The 20,706-nt window shown below is 42.6% G+C and overlaps 1 protein-coding gene across 2 annotated transcripts in view; it reads right to left on the reverse strand.

Annotated features, from left to right (window-relative positions):
* Nucleotides 1–20,706, reverse strand: part of kcnq1.1 (potassium voltage-gated channel, KQT-like subfamily, member 1.1) — a 34,013-nt gene that overhangs the window by 3,881 nt on the left and 9,426 nt on the right. Inside the window, exons 3-13 of one of the 2 annotated variants that reach the window (XM_035162917.2) lie at nt 16,476–16,602; nt 15,947–16,025; nt 14,428–14,524; nt 11,252–11,392; nt 8,250–8,360; nt 7,494–7,589; nt 7,167–7,283; nt 5,956–6,094; nt 3,456–3,479; nt 3,131–3,187; nt 1,393–1,522 (exon numbers count right to left, since the gene is read on the reverse strand). In XM_035162917.2, the coding sequence (XP_035018808.2) occupies nt 1,393–1,522; nt 3,131–3,187; nt 3,456–3,479; nt 5,956–6,094; nt 7,167–7,283; nt 7,494–7,589; nt 8,250–8,360; nt 11,252–11,392; nt 14,428–14,524; nt 15,947–16,025; nt 16,476–16,602 (1,118 nt within the window). The remainder of the gene's footprint in view (nt 1–1,392; nt 1,523–3,130; nt 3,188–3,455; nt 3,480–5,955; nt 6,095–7,166; nt 7,284–7,493; nt 7,590–8,249; nt 8,361–11,251; nt 11,393–14,427; nt 14,525–15,946; nt 16,026–16,475; nt 16,603–20,706) is intronic. The other variant, XM_035163016.2, reaches the window with a different exon arrangement.

Here is a 20,706-nt window from a genome sequence, read left to right on the forward strand (position 1 = left end):
GGGGGGGTTATTAAGGATCTATTACTTATTGGGGTCATTACCCTGGTAGAGCAGAGGATGAGTATGTGTGTGGCGGCGGAGCAGTGAGCTCTCTATCAGATCTAGTTAAGGGGGAAAGAGTGGAGAGGTGTCTCATAATGGACTTTTCACAAGCAATGCGACCGGCTGTTTCTCAAATGCACCTTTCACGGCATCCATCATGAAATGTCAATGATGTGCTCAGCGATCCATTATGTGAAATCCAGTTTGCAGCCAAAATGTGATGCATGTGCTCGTGTGCTGCCGATGTGACCGGAGACAGAAGGAGGCCCTGTTGGGAACAGTGGGACGCCGAGGTTCAGTTTTACTGGAAGTGAAGTTTGTGAACGGGGAGAGTTTCTTATTATTTTTAAATAATCCTAGTGATGTGTTTCATCTAAATTGTACAAATTGTTGTTTTCTTTACTCTAGAATGACCCTTTATATTAAATTATTTATATTTACATCAGGAGCGGGGCCTCTCTACGGAGGTCGCCATGTTTTTTTACAGTAGCCCAGACTGGACAAACTAAACCTTTTGAGTTGTTATGACAACTGGAGGCTTCCACAGGTTCTTTTTCATGTTTGGAAGGGGAGGGTGAGGTGAGGGGTGTTCAGCTGCAACATGCACATTCACCACTAGATGTCACTAAATTCTACACACTGAACCTTTAAATTTATGGAAGCCTAAAGAGGCAAACCTGAAAGAAAATAAATAAATACATTTCTGAGAAGGTACATCTCTAAGAGGTCTAAAATGTTCTTTTCCCAATTTATAGAGCAGGATTTATTTCTCCGCTGCTGTATATAATATGGATAATTTGGAAATCACAGAGATTTGACAAACACAGTTTAAAGTAGCACATTTTTTTAAAGCTTTTTAAATTCTGTGTTGTCTCGTTATGAACAAAACCAGCGGTAGCATCTCGTAATGGCTCAATTTAGCATGACACTGGTTGTGGTGTTGCTGGCGGAGAACAGCTGGTTCCATATTTTGGTCGTCAGCAGAGCACAGAGTGATCTTTGCCAGCGACGCAGCCGCGTGCATTTGGCACTCTGCATCATTACCCCACCGTTTAGAAAGATGATCCCATGGGTCGAAAACTGTCGCTCCATTTGTTTCACTACTGTGCCCTTACATTACACTGCAGTTACTTAACGCTCATTTCCTCATAACGCTCGCAGTGCAAGAGCCTCAGCGAGCACCGGTGCATTTCCCCCTAATAGATAATCATTACACAGGAGAACTCCTGGGTTTCGGCACATAACAAAGGTTAATTACAAAATTCCAAGGAAAAAAAATGCATGCAAACATTCTCTAACGTGCTCGTTAAGGTATGTTCGCAGACACACGCCGCATCAGTGTGAACTCACTGTGACACTGAGCTGACGGGAGCCAGCTCGCTGTATCGCTCCGGCTCCAGCTCCAGGTCGTCTGCGAAGCTGCAGTTTCTCTGGAGGGGGCCGGGGGACTGAACATCCAAGAGGCCCGGGCTTCTCTTCACTGCACGTGCACACACACGACACGAGACTTTTATCTGTGCATCCAGAACATTCACTGATGCTGCTGACTACATTTTGCTGCTCGTGTTCCAGCCTGGCTTTGTTGTGTATGCGTGTATATGTGAGAAACCTGACGATTTGAAGTGCGATTCATTTAATTGCTCTCTTTTTTCTCCCCCTGCTGCACCAACAGCTTGTCATCTACCCAATAAGAACAGAGAATGAAGCGAGTCTATATGTTCTATTAGTTTACTGAGATGAAAGTCATTGCCTCAGTAGATGGCTCAAATAAATGTTATAAAACTAGGCAGCTTCTCAAATTCTCTAATGATTTTAAGGAAGGCTTCCTCGGTGTGGGGATATTATGATCCTGACTATACATAGATCGGATTTGGATTATGACTGAACTATTATTTCCAGATGGGAACTAAATATCTGAGTTTACTTCTGCAGTTATTAGGCCACTAATGACGAAGATTTAAAAGAGCTTCATGGGTGAAATAAGGGATTTATCATTTCCAGTTGTCAATGTGTTTGTCACAAAAAGAGAAAATGTTTATTGTCAACTTTCTTTTTCTACTTGAAAGCTGTTCGTAATTAAAAACTGTGTGAAAATAACAAATCTTTTTTTTTTTGAGGAAAGGTAACATATTGTCAATATCTCCACTTGTTGTGGAAACCTTAATTATTTGAGTCTGAAAACCCAGTTTTTTTTTAACTGTGGCAGCTGGAGAAGAGAATATAACCAGGATATACAACTGGTTTTCTTGAACGGGAGTTGGAAAGTGGAACAGATTTAATTGGTTCTGTCAACGGGGACAGATGTCGGATGTCATATGTCATGACATGTCCTGACAGGCTGCCTGATGTTTCCCAAGAAGAACACACAGAACCGATTAAACCCCCTCGGAGGGGATTGTGTGATACTCCAGCACAAACAAGGATCTATGACGGATTTGTGGTTTAAAAACGGTTTCAAACGCTTGAGGATTCTGATAATCTGCCCTCGTTCAGGTTGATTAATTTAATTTGGGTTGTTACTTAAAAAGGTTTACAGGCTCTAATATTTCAAAAACATGACACTGTCCTCAAACTGTCCAGTGCTGCAGCTCCTCTTTTCAGCCTCTGTCTGAAACACTTGGTTTCAGCTCCTGTCTCTACAGCTCATTTTGAATCGATACTGGTTTACTTTACCGGTCAAGAGGGCATGCTATAGGTCAAACTGATAGTGAGCGCCCTCTGCTGGATCATAAGGTAAACTGCTTCAGAAAGTCTGATGCGCTTCTTGACTGTATATACACTGTATATATATCTTGAATTATATCTGATCATTAAACTTCTGATATGAACTGTTCCACATCCTTTCGAATGAATGTTAGAATATCTAATAAAAGGTGACAGCCCGAGCTGCTAGCGGTGCATTATGCAAACATGGGGTATTGCAATGTCACATGACATCACGATGATGCGCAAGTATCTGTCGGACTGCTGACGAGCTTCAGGAGCAGTGTTGTCTGCACACCAGAGGAAAGAAAAACTGAAAAAGCATCATATGTCTCCTTTAAATATTAATACTAGCAACAGAAAACCACTCATAACATCAGATTACCTGGAGGGGGGGAGCTGAACTGAAGGGAGGATAAAGACGTCCAGGTCTGCTGATGATCTGAGGAGAAACAAACGACATGATGACGACATCGATATTGACAACAGAGCATAAACTACAAAAATAAATAGTGATGTTAATCAAAAACTAAAGTGCTGAGATGCTATTTTATTTACATTAGTTATTCACAAGAACACCACAACACCTCATAATGTTATTGAGCAGATTTTTTTATAGTAATGGAGTGAGTGTTAAAGTAGAGAGTAAGAAAGGACAGTGAGTTTACTATGAGGACGTGTGCAGGACATGGACACTAACAGCGGCTCACCACATCCTGCCAGATTGTGGGACTCTGCTCGGCCGCCGAGACAGAGAAGAAGAGACAAGACAGGAAATAGAGACAGGAACACAAAGTTTGTCAAATCACAGGATTTTACAGTTTTTAATCATGATAATGAAAACCAGCGATGGAAGTATTCCTCTAATAAAACCTAATTATCTGCTTAAAAGATGTAAATGTATTTATAATGGTGCTTCTCTCGTCTTGATGACCACTCAAAAGTCAAAGTGTCTTGCCCATGGACACTTCAGCACGCAGAACGGAGGAGCTGGGGATTGAACAACCACCCTTCTGGTAAGTGGACGACCCGCTCTACCTCCTGAGCCACAGGCGCCTACGAAAAGCAGGATGCGACTGATCGATTCCCGTATCTGAATTATGTATCCATATTTCCTGTGTCTTCTAATAATCTATTGATTAACTACCAGTCAACAAAAACTCGACAATATGAAGCCGGCAACTTTAAATTAGAACTTGGATGAAAATCAGATCAGCGTTGGCTCAGCAGCTGATGACTGCAGCCGCCGTCGACGTGCGTCCCGTCAATAGGATCACACGCCAGATGGCAACGTGGCAATTAACTTTAAATGAGTCATAATTTAAAGCAGCACCCGGTGGATGTTAAGATGCAGCACGACGACGTGTAGAATGTGTTTAGCTTCACGGAGGAAGACGCCGATCCTCATCGAACACGTCGGAACAGAACACGAAGCAACAGGCCGTCACGCAGCATCTCGGGTTCCCGGCTGGTGTAAAAGATAAACGTCATAAAACTGAGCACAACAAAGAGCGGGATCAAAATCAGATGTTATGTTTGTATATGTTGTTCGTGATAAAAGTGTAATTTTCCAAGTAAACAGACCCTGGTCTCCTCGTCTGCTTTGAACAGAATATCCATTAATGCCCTCCGTGTTGCCATGATAATAATACTAATAATAATGATGATGGCTCGTGTTATTTATTTAAATCTTTATAAAAAGGCAGGTTGATAAATGGATGTAAAATACTGAAAGAGAAGTAAACATCCGAGACACAATCCCAAAGAAATTACAGAAAAGGAAATGAGTGAAGTGGATAAATAGATAGAAAACACTCACTCAATAATACATCTGTCCCTCCATCCGTCCTTCTATCAGGTTACTTATCTTTATTTCATATCTCTCAACATCCTTGCGTCTGCTCTCGGAACAAATGAGTCATTCATGGCCGGCAGGTACAGAGCAAGGTGCGTTCATAGGATTAAATAAAAGCATGGTGACGTTACACTGGAGCTAGAATGAGATACCAAGGCTAATTAACCCCATTTCGAGTGTTCTCCCAAGGGTAAGAGAGGGTTTGAAACCATTGACCTGCAAATGGGAGCCTATGAAAAGCCATTGAGTCTTGGATTCTTCCTCTGAGGAACATGAATGCCTCTTCAAAATGTCCTCGGCAATCCAACCAATAGTTGTTTGTATAATTAAGACAGAAGTGATGGACAGACAGGCCAACGTTTCCGTCCTTAAAGGAGACAAATTATTCTCAATCAGTTTTTTATTCCTTTTATGTGTTGTATAGGTTTGTTGTGTATAAGTTCTACAAAGTTAAAAAGCCCAAAGTCGGCTCCTCCCCCCCCCTGAAAACTCCTGAAGCTGCTGAAACACCTCATCACTCGTCTGCATCATTATGACGTCTCCCTTCACATTTGCATAATGCAGACCTGGCAGCTGGAGCTGTCACTTTTCATTCCAACTTTCCAACTTTCATTCAAACGTTCGAAGGGGGAATTTCATAACCGAACTGTAATGACCTGTTTGGACATAAGAATGAGGATCTTAAAGAGACAGGCTCTAAAAACCAAGAGGAGCTGAATGAAGGAAAGAGATGTTTCCTGCACATTAAACCTTTTCAAGCAGTACAATTAAAAATGATGAAGCTGAGTATGAGCAGAATATGAGCCAGGGTGCAGCCAGATGAAGTTCAGCTTACTCAGCGCTGAATATGTTCCTTTTGCTGCCGATTGTCACTCGATTCCACCGCGTTTCACGGTCACAGAAGCGTCCTGACATAATGAAAGATGGGAGGATACGGTTTATGATTTAAATTGCCTCTTTGCGTCACTCTCTCCATCATTGAGCCGGCGATACCGTGTGCCGTGCTGAGCTCTGTGAATTCAGCAGTGCTCTGCTGGAGTTCACACTCACGAATGCAACCTCACGTTTTATTGCTGCAGTGGGCTCATCCATCTTTAATGTTTGGACTTTGTGCTGCCCCCCCCTCCCTCCCTCCCTCCTCCTGTGGCTACAACCCTACAACTCAAGTTCATACTAAACATCTTCTTTTCCCCGTCTTCGCTGAATGTGTGGTCTGCAGCAGGTGCACTGTTCATTATTGCTTTTCTGTGCTTGTGTGCACGTTTGATCTGCTGTTCAAAAGGAACCATACCACACATGGGAGGTGAACTGGAGCCTATTGCACCAGAGCACTCCCTGTTGACTCCGTCCAGTACCTGTGCCCACAGTGCTGTAAACATCCGAGCTCAGCTCCCTCCCGCTGTCGAACACAGAGTCGAAGGTGATGCTGGGGATGGTGGGAGACATCAGACCGTTGTCCTTGTCAGGGCTCTTCAACTTCTTCCTTATCTTCACCTGCCAGAGAAATGCAAACAACCTCGGCTCATCAAATAGCTGCTGCGCTGCACAGGAACAAACCTTCTGTATGTAGGTTGACATTTAACTGACACAACAGGAGACGCATATTTGTCCCATCTCAAATATTTTACTCTTTGTTATTTGTGCTCGTTATATGCAAGTTTTTTAAAAACCTTTTTATATGTTGATTGACAGTCTAAATGCAGCATATTTATATATTATACATATTTAGGGCTTCACCTTAAATTGAGGCCATAATATAGAGAACACTTTGAAATGAATTTAAAACATATGCAGTAGTGTGGGCCTGGAAGCTGGATTATTGAAAAACATAAATCAATAATAACCTCCTGCTGGCTGTTTTCTTCCATTTCCTATTTTTCTGTTCCTCTTTCATTTCTTACGTTTAATAAAATGATCCCAAACAGATTTCACACTGACAACTTCGGTAATGCTGATGATGTTTGATCGGTTCTTAATCCTCCACAACATCACAACAATAAACTGTGACAAAGTTTTAATGGTATTAAGTAGTTTAATGTAGAACCTTGTCCCTCGGCTCTGTCTCACACTGTCTTCTTCTATTAAGTCAAGCTGAGCAAACTATTACAGGAAGCCAACTGTATCTCCTGTAGCTCTCAATACATCTTTTTAGATTGGTCCATGTCCCATCCACTAAAATGGAGGAAAACAAATTCATCATCAACATTAACACATTAACATACATCAGTGTGACAAGGGGAAGAGGAACAATTTCTTTGAAAGGTACTTTGCCTTTTAGTTTGGTCAATATGTCTCATCTGCACTGTGGCCAGCCACCAGGGGGCGTTCCAGATGATTTGTCTTCATCTCTCTATACACAGTCTATAATATCAAACAATCAAGACATGCACTGAACTCCGGATGTCAGAATGAGAGCCTCTGGATTATCTGCTGGTTTAACACTCCACAACACCACAAACTACAACCTTTAAAGTATTGAATCATCACACAACTGTCATGCATTCATTTTTCCTTGGTGTACCTAACAAAAGGGAAACTGATAATAAGCAGCAGGCAGGTTACTGACCGATTTCTTGGTCTTGGGCGTAGACAACAAGGAGGCGGTGACGTGGGACCGCTTTTTCAAAAACTTCTTGAACGTGGCTGATTCAAAGTTCTCCAACGCAAAACATCTCCATGACGTCTGGAGGGGCATGAAAATGGCAATGACTTGGTTGGATAGAACAAATTTCACAGCAACACGTCTGCCGTGCTGCAGAGAAGGTATCAGGCTTACATGAACGGATGGTCTCAATAATAAGACCGGGGCTCTGAGACAGTCGAGTACCCCCCCCCCGCCCCGCTCTGTATTGAGGTTCTGTTTCAGTAATTTTCTCTTTTCCTGGTCAAATACCTGAATGAGGCAGGCGGCTGCAGGGATCTGTCTGTTGAAGTGCTTCTGTCTCTGCTTCTGCTGCACCTTCAGGGCGAAGCCGGAGCCCAGGATTCCCTGTGAACAGCAGCACAGTCACTGCAGCTCGTTAATTTAGTTTTGGCCGCATATTCGCAGGCAGCAGCACGACACCGACAGAAAGACACAGAGTCGACGAAGCATCAGCACATTGTTCCTTCATTTTTAAACACTTACACATATTTTTCCCTTAGTCACAGAACCCGATAGATTAAAATGGTAGTCGCATAAATCACTATGAAAAATGAACCAAAGAACAATGCTTTATGTTTACTTGCCTATAAAAAGACCTCGACCAAGGAGGTTATGTGTTCACCCCTGTATACGATTGTTTACTGGTTTCTTTGATTTTTAGGATTATCCAAAAACGACTGAACATATTTCTATGAACCTTGGAAGGATCAAAGGATCAGACATGGGCCAAGAAAGAATTAATACAATTTTGGGGCAGATATGGACAAAGGGGTGAATCTTCTTTTCCCAGAGAATAATTCATAGATTTGATGAAGCTGTTATTTCTAATCTTATCTTATATCCCAACAAAGTTTGTTCAGGACCTGAGATGCTCCATGTGGACGTCCCTCACCAGGCAGGATGTATTACAGCAGGATTGAGGAATCGAACACAACAGTTGAGAGCTGCTGAATGACACCTCAGCCTGAAATATGACGAGGTTATGCAATTCCTCTTTCCACTCACTGCAGGCAGGGCGAAGAAGGAAATGGCAAAGACCGAGAAACAGGAGGCGATGGTCTTTCCGATCCAGGTCTGTGGCACTTTGTCTCCGTAGCCGATGGTCGTCACCGTCACCTGAGAAACACAACAAAACGTATAACTACGACAAGACGCTTCACTTTGGCTTCAATTCATTAACATGCAGGAAGAGAAGAGGAATACAAACCACCACCAGCCCGAAAAATATCCATAACATTTTTAATTATTTATTGATCAGTTGCAGAAGTATAGTCCTGAAACTTACTTGAGTCATGCATAAGTTAGTTCTTGCTGCTGTGCCGTACCAGCAGCTCCATGAGGGCACAGTCTGTACTTGCTAAATAACCTCAGCTTGCTGACGTGCTCTCAGTGACAATGCAACACGGTGATCTAATCACCACTTTCAGTAAGGCTGAGGCCGGTGGAACCGTCATTTGTTTGGCAGGTATTTGCTCGTAATAAAGTAGAGTCGAACAGAATAAATTCACCGGATTAAAAGATATTGTTATTACAGTTAATCCTGAGAGAAGTGGGAAAGTTTGTCAAATTTAATCAAAATCCATTGAATAGCTGGTGAGACGTCTCGGTCCGAAACTCAGAATGTGAAATATCGTGATGCAACAGCAAAGAAAGTTAGACTTCCTCCATGTGGGAGAAGGAATGTATGTACACATATGGTGATCCATTGAATTTCCATCAAGAGCCAAATGAAGGACTGACGACAGACACTGCAACTCACAAAGCAGAGTCGCCAGCAGAGCTAATAGAAAGTATGGAGAGGACATTTTAACTGAGTCACAACGCAGCTGGCTTCATGAGGAAATCTTTAAACTTCTAAAAGTCTGATGGACGGCTGTGGTCGGTTGTGACCAGATCAGCTTTGAGTTCTACTGTCGTGCATGAGGCCGATACTCCCCCGACCCTCCAACCACAACTCTGACCTCACCGCTCTGACTCGTATTTACATCGTCAGTGTGTCGGAGTGAAACCTGACAAACACTCGCGGTACAGCCACTGTACAATGTGTGAATATTCCAATATAAACCTTTATTGATAAGAGAGAAGCTGTTATTACTCCGCTCTGTGTTTGTGTGTGTGAACATTTTTTTAATACCAGAGTTTCCAAGAAGCAGAGAAGCTGGTGAGTTATTGTCTGAAAATACATTCTCATCCCGTTTTCTCTGCACCACACTTGCGTTGCTGATTGTATTAGCGGCCCACTTGATGTGCCCGAGGGTCTCCAGCACAACTCCTACAGCAACAACAGTAGTGCGGATAGAACACAGTCTATATCTGACCTCTCACTTGCCAAAATACTGTTTACAACAATGTTTTCTGAAAAAAACCTCGTTTTGGCAAGAGGGGAATGTTACTAAAACAATATTTGGCAACCTTGGTTTCTGGCTCCATGACAAGCTAGACTTCAAAAAACATACAAACGAAGAAGCGACTACGTCCCGAAGAGCAAAAGGCTTTTTTCTTGTCGGCTCGTACTACTCGGAACAACAAAGACATCGACCTCTCAATCCGTTATTATGGACTGAAATGTTATTTTTATGTTTTCTCCGGGCCTCAAATACTAAACCTCCTGATTCAGTCTTTTCGTTCTGGGTCAGAACTGTGGATGGTTTTAGAACGAGGTTTACTACATGAGAAATTTGGGCTGGCATCGTCCTGTGTATCCTGCATGTGTTTCTAACTATATCTCTGCTTCACACAGCACTAGATCCCAATAAGTTGTTGTTCCTTTAAAAATCTGCTTTATTTATGCTGGGAATCAGAAACTGGCCTTTAAATTACTGTTCTCCACACAAGTGGAAACGTCTTCGGAAGCTTAAGAAATATGGACAAGAAAATAAATCCCTTTTCATCATTTTAAATCCCTTTTCATCAACAGTGGGACTTTCTTTGAATTGATGTCGTCCCCTGTGATAATGTCTTTGTCCTGTTTGTTCTACACACATTGTTGATGTTCACAGTAACTTGTGCTTTTTATTGCTTCATGTGGAATGCACTGCTATATTCTATAAAACACGAGTTACTTTTAATGTTGCAATAAAGTAAAACATAAAGATTGATATCAGAATCAATTAATCTTATTGTAAATTATTTTGAGTAATAATATATGATATAACAACAATACAGAAATGATAAAGAAATAAATTGAACATATTCACAAGAACTTGGTCAAAGTATTGCTTGTAAGTATTGCTTGTAATTAAAATAATATTTTTTTGACATTTTTGTTAATATGCTGCTGCAATAGGAGAGTTACATGAGATGATTGTAAAACTGTCATGTCCCAGCAGGTTGTTAGCTTAGCTTAGCATAAAGAATGAAGAAACAGTTTAAGTACAAATTAAACAAAGACACAGCGAGTGCCGGGCGTGTTGTTCCCCCTCCAGGCTCCAGTCCGCCAAGCTTCATATTTACTGAAGAAACACGAGGACAATTAATCTTCTCATCTTCAAATGTACATCCTGAGGTGTCGTTAAATATCGAGTCCCTGGTTCAACACTGGTGAACAACTAAGCTCCTCACAAGCATCACACATTTTGCTTAGGAGCCTTCCTAACGAGAGGAGCTTCAATGCTTCCTATCTCCTTCAGCATAGGAAACATCAAACCATCCTTTAGGAAGGGAAAAGAGAAAACGTCAGCCCACAATTCCTCGAAGTTGCACCTGGACACAGCCACGTAAATATAAAAACAAACAGATCAGCTGTTTAATCCTCACATGATCAAGAACTGATTAAAGAGTACATGTGAAAACATGGTTTCTGTCATGTTAGGTAGTTCTCATCCCTCTGATGTATATGTTGTGTTCATTTTATGATTAAGTTTGATTTATTTACTCACGGTTCCACTCCTCGATCACTGCTGCGTTCAATTGGACAAAATGGAGATTCATCGTCCATTGTTAAATACATGAAATACCATCTTTATCATCACACACACACGCACAAACACACACACACACACTCTTACCACTCCCCACCACAGAGCATCGGCGTAGTTCCCAAACTCGACGGAGCCGCTGCTGTCGACGTGGTCTTTCTCTGCCAGGTAGACGAAGTACGAGGAGAAGATCAGGCTCAGGAAGCCGATGTACAAGGTCGTGATCAGCTCCTGAAACACACAAGGTGCAAATGCATATTATTCAAACTCGGTAAACAAGGAGAGATGAATAAATTAAATGTAGAAATTAAAATGAGGAAATATCCATGTGGCTGGGTCTGGTCCGGCGTGGCTGTATTTGCCGATAGCATGACATGTGGATGTGAATATTCATGTACATGTGCTGTGAGTAAGATGATTAAAATTGTTTTCGGCGTATTCGTCTGTCTCTGCCGGCTCGTGTCGTTCAGCTAAAGGTGGACTCACACTCTCTTTCAGCTCAGGGGCTTCTCTTCTGGTACAAAGTTGTTGTGCTTAAAACGATCAGTCTGGCATTATTCCATATTTCTGCTGTAATAAGGACCCACATGAACAATGCATTCGTCAGTTTTTCAATACTTTCCAACTTCCTCCCCCCTCGTCTGTGGCTCTCTGACCTCCGGCCTATTTGATCCTAGCAAAGGCATGAATCTTTAAGAATGGGTCGCAAATAAATAGTTTATAGTCGTGCAGACAAACAGTTTGGAGCAGGAGCAGAGCTAATTTGCATTCATGCAGCAACTTTGCGAGAGAGAGAGAGAGGGGGCGTTTTCAAAAATCTGGACGTGAAATGAAGAAATAATGCTCTCAGAATGAAAGACTCTTGAATAATGATGCGAGGGAAACTCCACGGGGAAATCGCTGAGAGCCTGTAACACTTTCATCAAACAACGCCGCTTGCAACTTACAAGCGCCTGATTCATGGAAATAACAGCTCCGAACGCATTCAGGTGCATCGTCCTTAAGTCGCCACTAAAGGTTTAATAGAAGCCGCGCGGCTGCTACGACCCGGTAAACACATTCAGGAGACGTGCGCTTCCCATCTGCCGGCGAGGAGCGACTGTGCAAATTGTGTTTTACGAGCCACAAGCAGCAGAATGCTTCTCAGAGTGTATTTACGCTGATATAACGTGAAGACTGGATACTGATTAGACTGAACGAAATGCCGTGGACTTTAAAAACTCCAGCTGTTAACACAAAAGGGCTAAAATTGAGAAGATGTTCAGGTGCGATGCGTCGGTGTGGAGCAGGTTGATGGGAACTTGACCTCGACTGCACCGACTGTCCTGAGAGCGCACGCGGCGTTTCCCTCGGGATTGTACGGGGCCTTAATCGAGCACATACTCCACGGGCGGCGCAAGACGGGAACGAGAGAACAACACGAACAAGAATTTGTGAGTTTATGTGACAGGTGTGCCACATTAGGGCCCGTCCCAAACCAGCCAGTGAGGAGTATAATTAGACACTTAAAGCCTCAAATAGTCTGCAGCAGCGCTCCACCACTCTGGGTGCGCGGTAAACACAGGTGCTGGATAATGGAGGAAACATTATGTGAATTTAAATTCCATCTTCCAGAAAACTAAACTGCAGGTTGTCAGGCTGCGGGTGGAGGAATCTGGAGGATTCTTATTGTGATTGCGAAAAAAAAAAAAAAAGAAAGAAACACTTTTGGATTTTGGATAACTCTGAATCTGACCTGCGAATAAATCTAATTTGTTGAACTCCTCGTAACTCAGACACACAACTGAGACTTTAACCTGTATAGAGGGTCTCAAGCAGGCAGGAGCGTTGCAAGAACTTTGGGAAACCTCAGGCAAAAGGGAGCAGGGGGGCCCTACATCATACAGACACCCCCACCCAAAAAAAAAGAGCAACACATCATACAATCTACATCACATACCGACGAGTCCTTCCTTTATACTGATGTCTACAATTCTTTTCACATGAAGTATCATGGAACCTTGTGAAAACTAGAACAAAGATAAACAAGATAGTTTTAGGCTCAAAGGCCAAAAACCACAAGGAAAGAAAAATGTTCCTTTTAAATTGAATAACCAAACTTAATGAGTTTGCCTGGTCGACCAGCAGTAAAATAACAGGACAGGAACATGAAAGTTTGCCGTTTCCATCTTTTTTGGTGTCATCATGAAACTTTTAACAGAAAATCGTTCATCCCCATTATGAATGTACAAAGGAAACTAATATACACATTACCTGGAACTACACTATATAAGATGTATTATACTTGTGCTCAGGAAGAAAAAGTGCACATTGACACTGATCCTAACGGCCCGGATGTTTCGGGGACGAAGGCCATTCTGTGCATTTCATAGATAAAGGTAAAGTGGTAAAGTTGAAGTGAAACCTTCCAACGACACCTCGTCTGTCACCCACATTGAGACGTTCTGGTCTTCAACCAAACATCTGAGATTGACAAGTTTGTGCAGAAAGTTCTTGTCAGGTGGTTTTCCCACCATGGTACTGCTGCAGTCCCCTGTACAAAGCCGATTATAGAAATTAAGGTTCTCAAACAATTGCAGTTGCTGTGAACAAACAATCAGTCCTTGTCTGGGGCCCCCCCCCTCTCCGCTCCGGGGCCCCAAGCAATTACCTGCTTCGCCCACCCTGTTGCACCACCACTGCAAGCAGGCATCTACCCACAGCTGTTTCTCTGCATAGCTTTCTCATCGTGAGCGTTTGCCGGCTGCTCGTCAAGATGTGAATGCTGCATTATTTCATGCCGAGTGAAAACCCTGTGGTGAAGGGCAACCTGCACTGACGCTCACATTCTTTACAGCTGAGGTCAATGACCGGTGACCGTGGTCCGCCGGGGAACAACGTGGTCATCAGCCAAGGCCGACACGAGGAAGCACAGAGCAACGTCCCTGATGCTCTGCTCACCTTCATCACTGTCTCTCTTTTCTACACAGACGCTGAAGACAGCTACTGAGGCCGGTGGGGATCCTCACGACTGCTCTGTCAGAGTCTACACCCCTAAAATCCCAACCTATTACACTGCAGCTCACCCCCCGTGGCTCGCTGCTGAATATTCCTTTAGCCATATGATAGATTTCCATATGTATACTTTGTTCCGCGCTGCACGGTAATAAAAAATAATGGCCTACATGATGAGGAGAGGCTTTCAAATCCCACATGACAGAGAGCCCCCACTTTACCTGTAATAATCAGAAGCCCGGGCGTTTGAAGCTGTGTTTGTGTTTGTGTACCTGCCGATGGATGAAGACAACCGAACCCAGGAGACGCCAGGTTCCTCCCTGCCGGTCAACATGAAGCATACGCAGGATCTGCAGGAAGCGAATCCCTCTGGAAAACAACAAAGGGGCTCCGGCGTTGGATTCAAACTAAATTAATTAATGTAGATATGTGCTGTACACACACATTGTATTGTATAGATTAGTTTATGAGTCATCAGTTCACACACACACACACACACACACACTCACACACACACACACACACACACACACACACACACACACACACACACACACACACACACACACACACACACACACACACACACACACACACACACACACACACACACAGAGTAGAGGCAAAAGTATGTGGATGGATAAAACCTCACATCCATATTGATTGTTTAACATCTCAGTCCAAAACTATTTCATATCTGTTTCCGCTCTTTGTGGAAGGCTTTCCCCCCCCTGAGCTCAGCGCCACGTTCTGCTTCTATTTAACTCACAGCAGCGTTAGTGATGATATAACCTGATTCACAGTCGGTCAATTCATTCCACAGATGTTGGATAAGGTGGAGATCCAGACTCAATCTCTGGTGTATTTAATATCAAAGTGGGAAAATGATTTCTTTCTCTTTATGCCCCACATTTAGAGGCACGCCATCACCTCTTTTACCCCAAAATTAGGTGGTAAACAGTTTATTTTATTTGGGTAAACCCTCTAAACAAAGGTGATTGATTCCTTTTCCTTTGCCAGCAGCAGTGCGTCATGTTCGATGTCACTAACGCCCTGAAAGCTGAGGAGCTCTCTCACCTCGCTGTCTCGCACAATTAGCGCGTTCATCACGTTTCCATCGCTGCCGATCAGAGTCTCTACGGCAGAGTCTTTGCACCCTGGAGTGAATACCGAATGAATTCATTCCCATTGCAGACAAAAACCAGATGTTATTAAGTGTTGGTGGGTTTTTTGACCAGTAAAGAAAGGACTAAAGTTAGAGAGAAGCCAGTAAAATAAACAAAAGGTATTTTTCAGTTACATTTTTAGAACGTATATAAAGATGGACGATGTGACGGCTCCACAAAAGAGAAGCCAGATCATTGTGATCGCTATAGTGGCTGCAGTATTGGTCATGTATAGGCCTCCTCCATGTTAATGTATGGGACATGGACCAAACTAAAAAGTAAAAGTAAAGGCTAAACATTTATTTCTCCAAAGATGGATTCTGTCATTTAATGTAGTTCTTATCTCACAGCCACTAGAAGATATATCGTCCCCCCCAACACCTGACAAAACAACAATCAAAAGCTATCGATCTACGCGCTCAATTTAAAAATCCAAATACAATCTATCAATTTACCCAAACACACATTATTAAAAACTACTTGATTTGGGGGTGAAACATCACGATTGACCGACAGGCAGCAGCTGTACTCGGGATAGTTTTTGCCTCATTTTTGTGCAACAGGAGGGAAAGAGGAGACGTGTCGTCCATCTTTATTCACAGAAGAAGAAACACCGGCCTCTTACCTCACAGCAGAGGTGGCGAACATTTGCCCTTTGGATCCCACTGACAGAACGATCACCGAAGCAACAACCACGATCAGGTCTGTACGGATGGAGAATAAACGGCTTTAAGTAGAAATTCACATAAGCAAGCAGCAGTTCACTGAACAGGTGTAAGTGTTGTCCTACATCAGTGAAAGACCAAAGTGCAGTAGAAGTTTTCATCAGTTATTCTTCTATAAATCAGTGGAAATAACAACTTTTACAAAAACATTAAAATTCATTCCTGCATATTTAAATAAACTGAAGCCTCTAATTTTATAAATGAAAGACTGAAGGTAGAAAAAGAAGATCAGTGACAGTTTTAATTTCATGCCGAATTTGTGTGAGATCTCTCATTTTGGGATGCAGCTCAGGATATATTACACGTATTGTTTAAATGTCGTGCGTGGGCGGGGGGGGTGATGAGAGGTCTGTATGTGTGCGTGTCTTATGGAAATGTGTTTGCAAGGATGGGGAGGGGAGGGGAAGAGGGGGGGTGCTGTGTACTCACCTATAATAGATATCGGCTTCCTGGCAAAGCGCAGTCGGCCCCAGATGCCGACGTACTTGCTGCGGCAGCCGGCCGACCAGAGGCGGACGAAGTACTCCACGCCGAAGAACACGACAAGGACGATCTCCTGGCAGCGAAACGGGGACACGCACACAAACAGGAGAACAGACACATGAAGGAGACGGACAGGTGGGGGGGAGATAAAAACACAGCAACACCTGAACAGCTGCTTCGACTTCAGCAAAGTGTGAATTAAAAGAGATATTGGGTGAATTGAATGGATGCAGCTGTTGAGTGCGGCTCCTCACGCAGACCTGGTAACATCACTGTTATTCATTAAGGGTTATTGATCCTCCTGCCACAGATCCACCGTTTCTCACTGAGTAATTTGGTCCACGCCATCGACTCATTCTGTACTTCTGCTGCTAAATGCACTAAATGGACCTGATAGACGAAAAAAATGATTATGTTTTCGGACCAATACTTAAAGAGAAACTCTTTTTCGATGATTCGGGCGCCTCTGTGGACAAAAGCAGTCGAGTTTACACTCTAAAATTACATTATAATTTTGTTTTACTACCATAAATCAAGAATTAATAATTATTATAAATGTTTGGTCGCAATTATATTTTGTGCAAAATGAGTTTGTTGTCGTATATAAGTGTTTTTTCAAAAAGACACTGTCTGAGTCTCCAAAAACATCATTTAATCCGTACAAATATGTGAATATATTCCATTATTTTGAGTTTATATATGTATATATTTAGTTTTATGACTTAAACCTATCCGCACTAACTGTCTCTATCCTGCGTGCTGAGATAAACAGCTGCTGGTGGAAGCTTCATATTTACACACACACATCTGGATTGTCCCCTGGTTTTCTTCTGGTTGTTATTCTCCTAATTATTTGTAATTCACATGACAATTACGGAAACGAGCCACACAGCATGTGTCCGACGCCAAACACGGAGCTAAGAGCTTCTCAATTAATGCATCATTATTTCCATTCCATTCAAGTTTCCTCCACTTCTCCTCGAGGGCACATGGATTTTTATAAAAATGAAGTACGGCACAAAATTGCATTTAATGAACTGGTGTGAATGAGACTGCAATTACCCCCCCCCACGTGTCCCTCAATAATTGACAAGCGTTTTCAAATGAAGCCGTCTGAGAGCGAATCAATGGCCTTTCGAAGATTTCTCATGGTGACATAATCCTTCTGCAGAGGATGATGGGAGGAGGAACGTGGCAGAGGGAGGGAGGATGTGATCGGCTGGGAATAGTCGGAGGTGTCTTCCTTCATCAGAGCCAAAGACTGGAACATCAGTGAACTTCACATCTTAGCAAACGTCAGAATGTGTTAAATTGTGCTCTCGGAAGATAATGTTTAAAATGTTTCTATTTCTTGATTTATTCTCCGAGGATTTCTACTGGAAGGTTGAAAAGGAAAAACAGAGGAGAATCTACATGTTTTCATGCCTGTGAACAAGGTGACACCAGAGTCAGAGGCAAGACTGTCCGTCACTGACTGTCTCAGGAAAGGCTCCGGTTAATTTGCTCAAAGGATCTTCAGAGGTCAAAGGTCACTGTGACTTGATGTTCTTGTGAATATGTTGTATTAGGAATGACGGAAGCAACCTTCATTATATCTGACAAAAACATTTGCACGGATTCAAAGGAAAAACGTATAAAATGGCATTCCACGAGATATTCGGTATATTGATTTATTAATTATCTCTTGCATTGACTTGTTTAAATGTTTCTTCTGCGAAACACTTTGTAAACCTGCTTTCTAAAAGGTGCTGTATAAATTAAGTTTATCGTTGTTATTAGAATTTGTTGGTCAGAGGTCACATCACTCTCTCTCTCTCTCTCTCTCTCTCTCTCTCTCGACCCTGAAACCTTATTTTTCGAGAATGTATATTGATTTTTTTCGATTTCACTATCAACTGCTGTTTCCACGGTCAACAACACTTGGTCAAACTCTGCCAGCATGGAAGAGAGATTCCAGAAGTGCTCAGAATAATAATAAGGTTTGAGCAGCTACGACTCGACGACTGTGCTCGTCACATCTGCAGGTCATGTGATCGAGGTCCTCACGGATCCACTCGGTTCTGAGAAAGTGGGACGAGGTCCAAACTACACTCGGTCTAATTGGGTCCTGCAGGGCCTCACTCAACTCGTCTGTACCTGATGACAATTAGAAAACCAGTGGCTCATTTAAAATATGTTTCCTATTAAATGATAACAATCCATTTCTAGAGTCTGATTCACAGATGGTAGGTTGAGAAGTTGGTTGTCTTCTGTCCATCTGTTGCCCTGCTGGCAAGAGACGGTTCTATTGTTTGTGCAGGAGGTTAAAATGAACTTTAAGTTATTTCATTATTAATTAAAAACAAATATACGTGTTCCTATAAACAAATGAAAACAAATATAAATCTAAGTTCTGCCTCAAATGTTGAATCAAATGTAATTACGCTAGAGCGATGGGGGCTACATTTTGCTTTAAGCCATAAATGCAGGGTTTTTTTTAAACGTATAAATGAATAAACTTAATAGTTCAAAGTCAACTCGTGGGCAAACAAATGATTGTGAGGAGGTGAATCCTCTGGGCAGACTTTCAGACATCTGGCCAAACACTGTCGGCCGCCGCTGCACCTCCACGTAACAGAGTGAGAACAGCGTTAACCTTGAGTGTGCAGGGAGGAAGAAAGAAGGAGAGGAAGATGCTTCTGTGGTCGGAGATGTGAGGGAAAGCCAGGGTCAGAGCAAATCTCTTAACTAGAAAGCACAGAGTACAAAACGGCCCCTGTGGGACGGAGGATTTGAAAAGATGAATGTTTGAGATTCTGGTTGGTTTAGTAGCCTGGTAAATATTAATTATTCATTATCCGTGCAGAAGAATAAGAAGATTAAATATCTCCAGAGGGTGAAGCCAGGGCACGGGAAAAAGAAAAAAACATTTCACCATAAAATACATCTCGTTATATTGTGGCGCTGGTGACAAAATACAAACTCTTCTATTTAATTACAGGTCTGAGTTAAACACAGGAGCCTCTGCAGCAGCAGCCGGGGTCTCAGTGAGCCCAATAGGATTTGAGTTCCTGGCGTGCCAGCTCATGAACAGCCGTGACCATTTCATCCCATTATCCACAGGCCAAGGTGAACTCGTGACACGTGGCACTCTCCAGTCCTCCGCCATGAAAAACCCTCGCGCTCCCTCTCCATCCTTTCTTTGGGTTTTCTCTTGTCTGAGCCTCAAAGACTCACCCGTCACACAAACAGGCGTCTCGGGGGTTAAGTTCGACTATTGATTTTTAGAGGAGGTGCCTTTGCCCCCTTGGGCCAGCGGGGCGCCCTGAAATTGCTCATAGAAAAGAAAAAGCTGATGTTGTTCCAAACAATGTGTCCCTAAATTGTTTTCGGGAGGCAGTAGTTAGGTCAATCAATCCATGAAATTGCTTTTGAAACGAGAAAACTGAGATTTGATATTCGTTTCTATAGCAACGCCTGGGTCTTGGTGTGGATTGTTTGCAGCGACACCTTTAAAAATATAGTCAACGAAAGGATGCGTTAAAACTTAATTGCATATTTACCATGCGCCTTATTAAACAGGTTTATCAACATCGAGTGAAAATGACCAGTACGTTATCTGCGCGGTTGTTTGAGCATCGTTACCATTTCTAAATAATCAAAACGATTTATTGGACACGAAATAGGAACAAAGCTCCTCCTTAACCACTTAAATGAGAAACATTATTCTCATTCACAGCTCTATAATTTTATTCTACGACTCCACTCCAGCTGCTTTGTGTGATTCACAGTTCAAAGAAAAATGCTTATTTATCTCAAACTGCCTGTTATGCAACGCTGAAATAAGCATCATTAGCTCCGGGCTCTTTAAGACCCCCCCCCCCGCCGCCCCGCACTTTCTTCTTCCGGATGCCTCCCGAGCTGCGGCACCGAGTGCCTGCGAGCGCCGTTTCTTACCGGTGTGGCGTAACTTTTTAGTAATACAACATAATTCATTGGAAAAGGCAAACTTCTCAAACTCAGATCTAATCTACGAGATGAGCGTGGGCAGGACGGACATCTGCAGCAACAACCGCTACAGCAGGAGAAACATTACAGACTTTAACACGTGTTGTATAACAGTGGATTTTCTCTTAAAATCACTTTGTGTATCAATATTCTCTCTATATGCTCATGTTACTAGATGTATGTATGTCAG

This window comes from Hippoglossus stenolepis, chromosome 1 (assembly GCF_022539355.2).
Source record: "Hippoglossus stenolepis isolate QCI-W04-F060 chromosome 1, HSTE1.2, whole genome shotgun sequence".
NCBI classification, from domain to species: Eukaryota; Metazoa; Chordata; class Actinopteri; order Pleuronectiformes; family Pleuronectidae; genus Hippoglossus; species Hippoglossus stenolepis.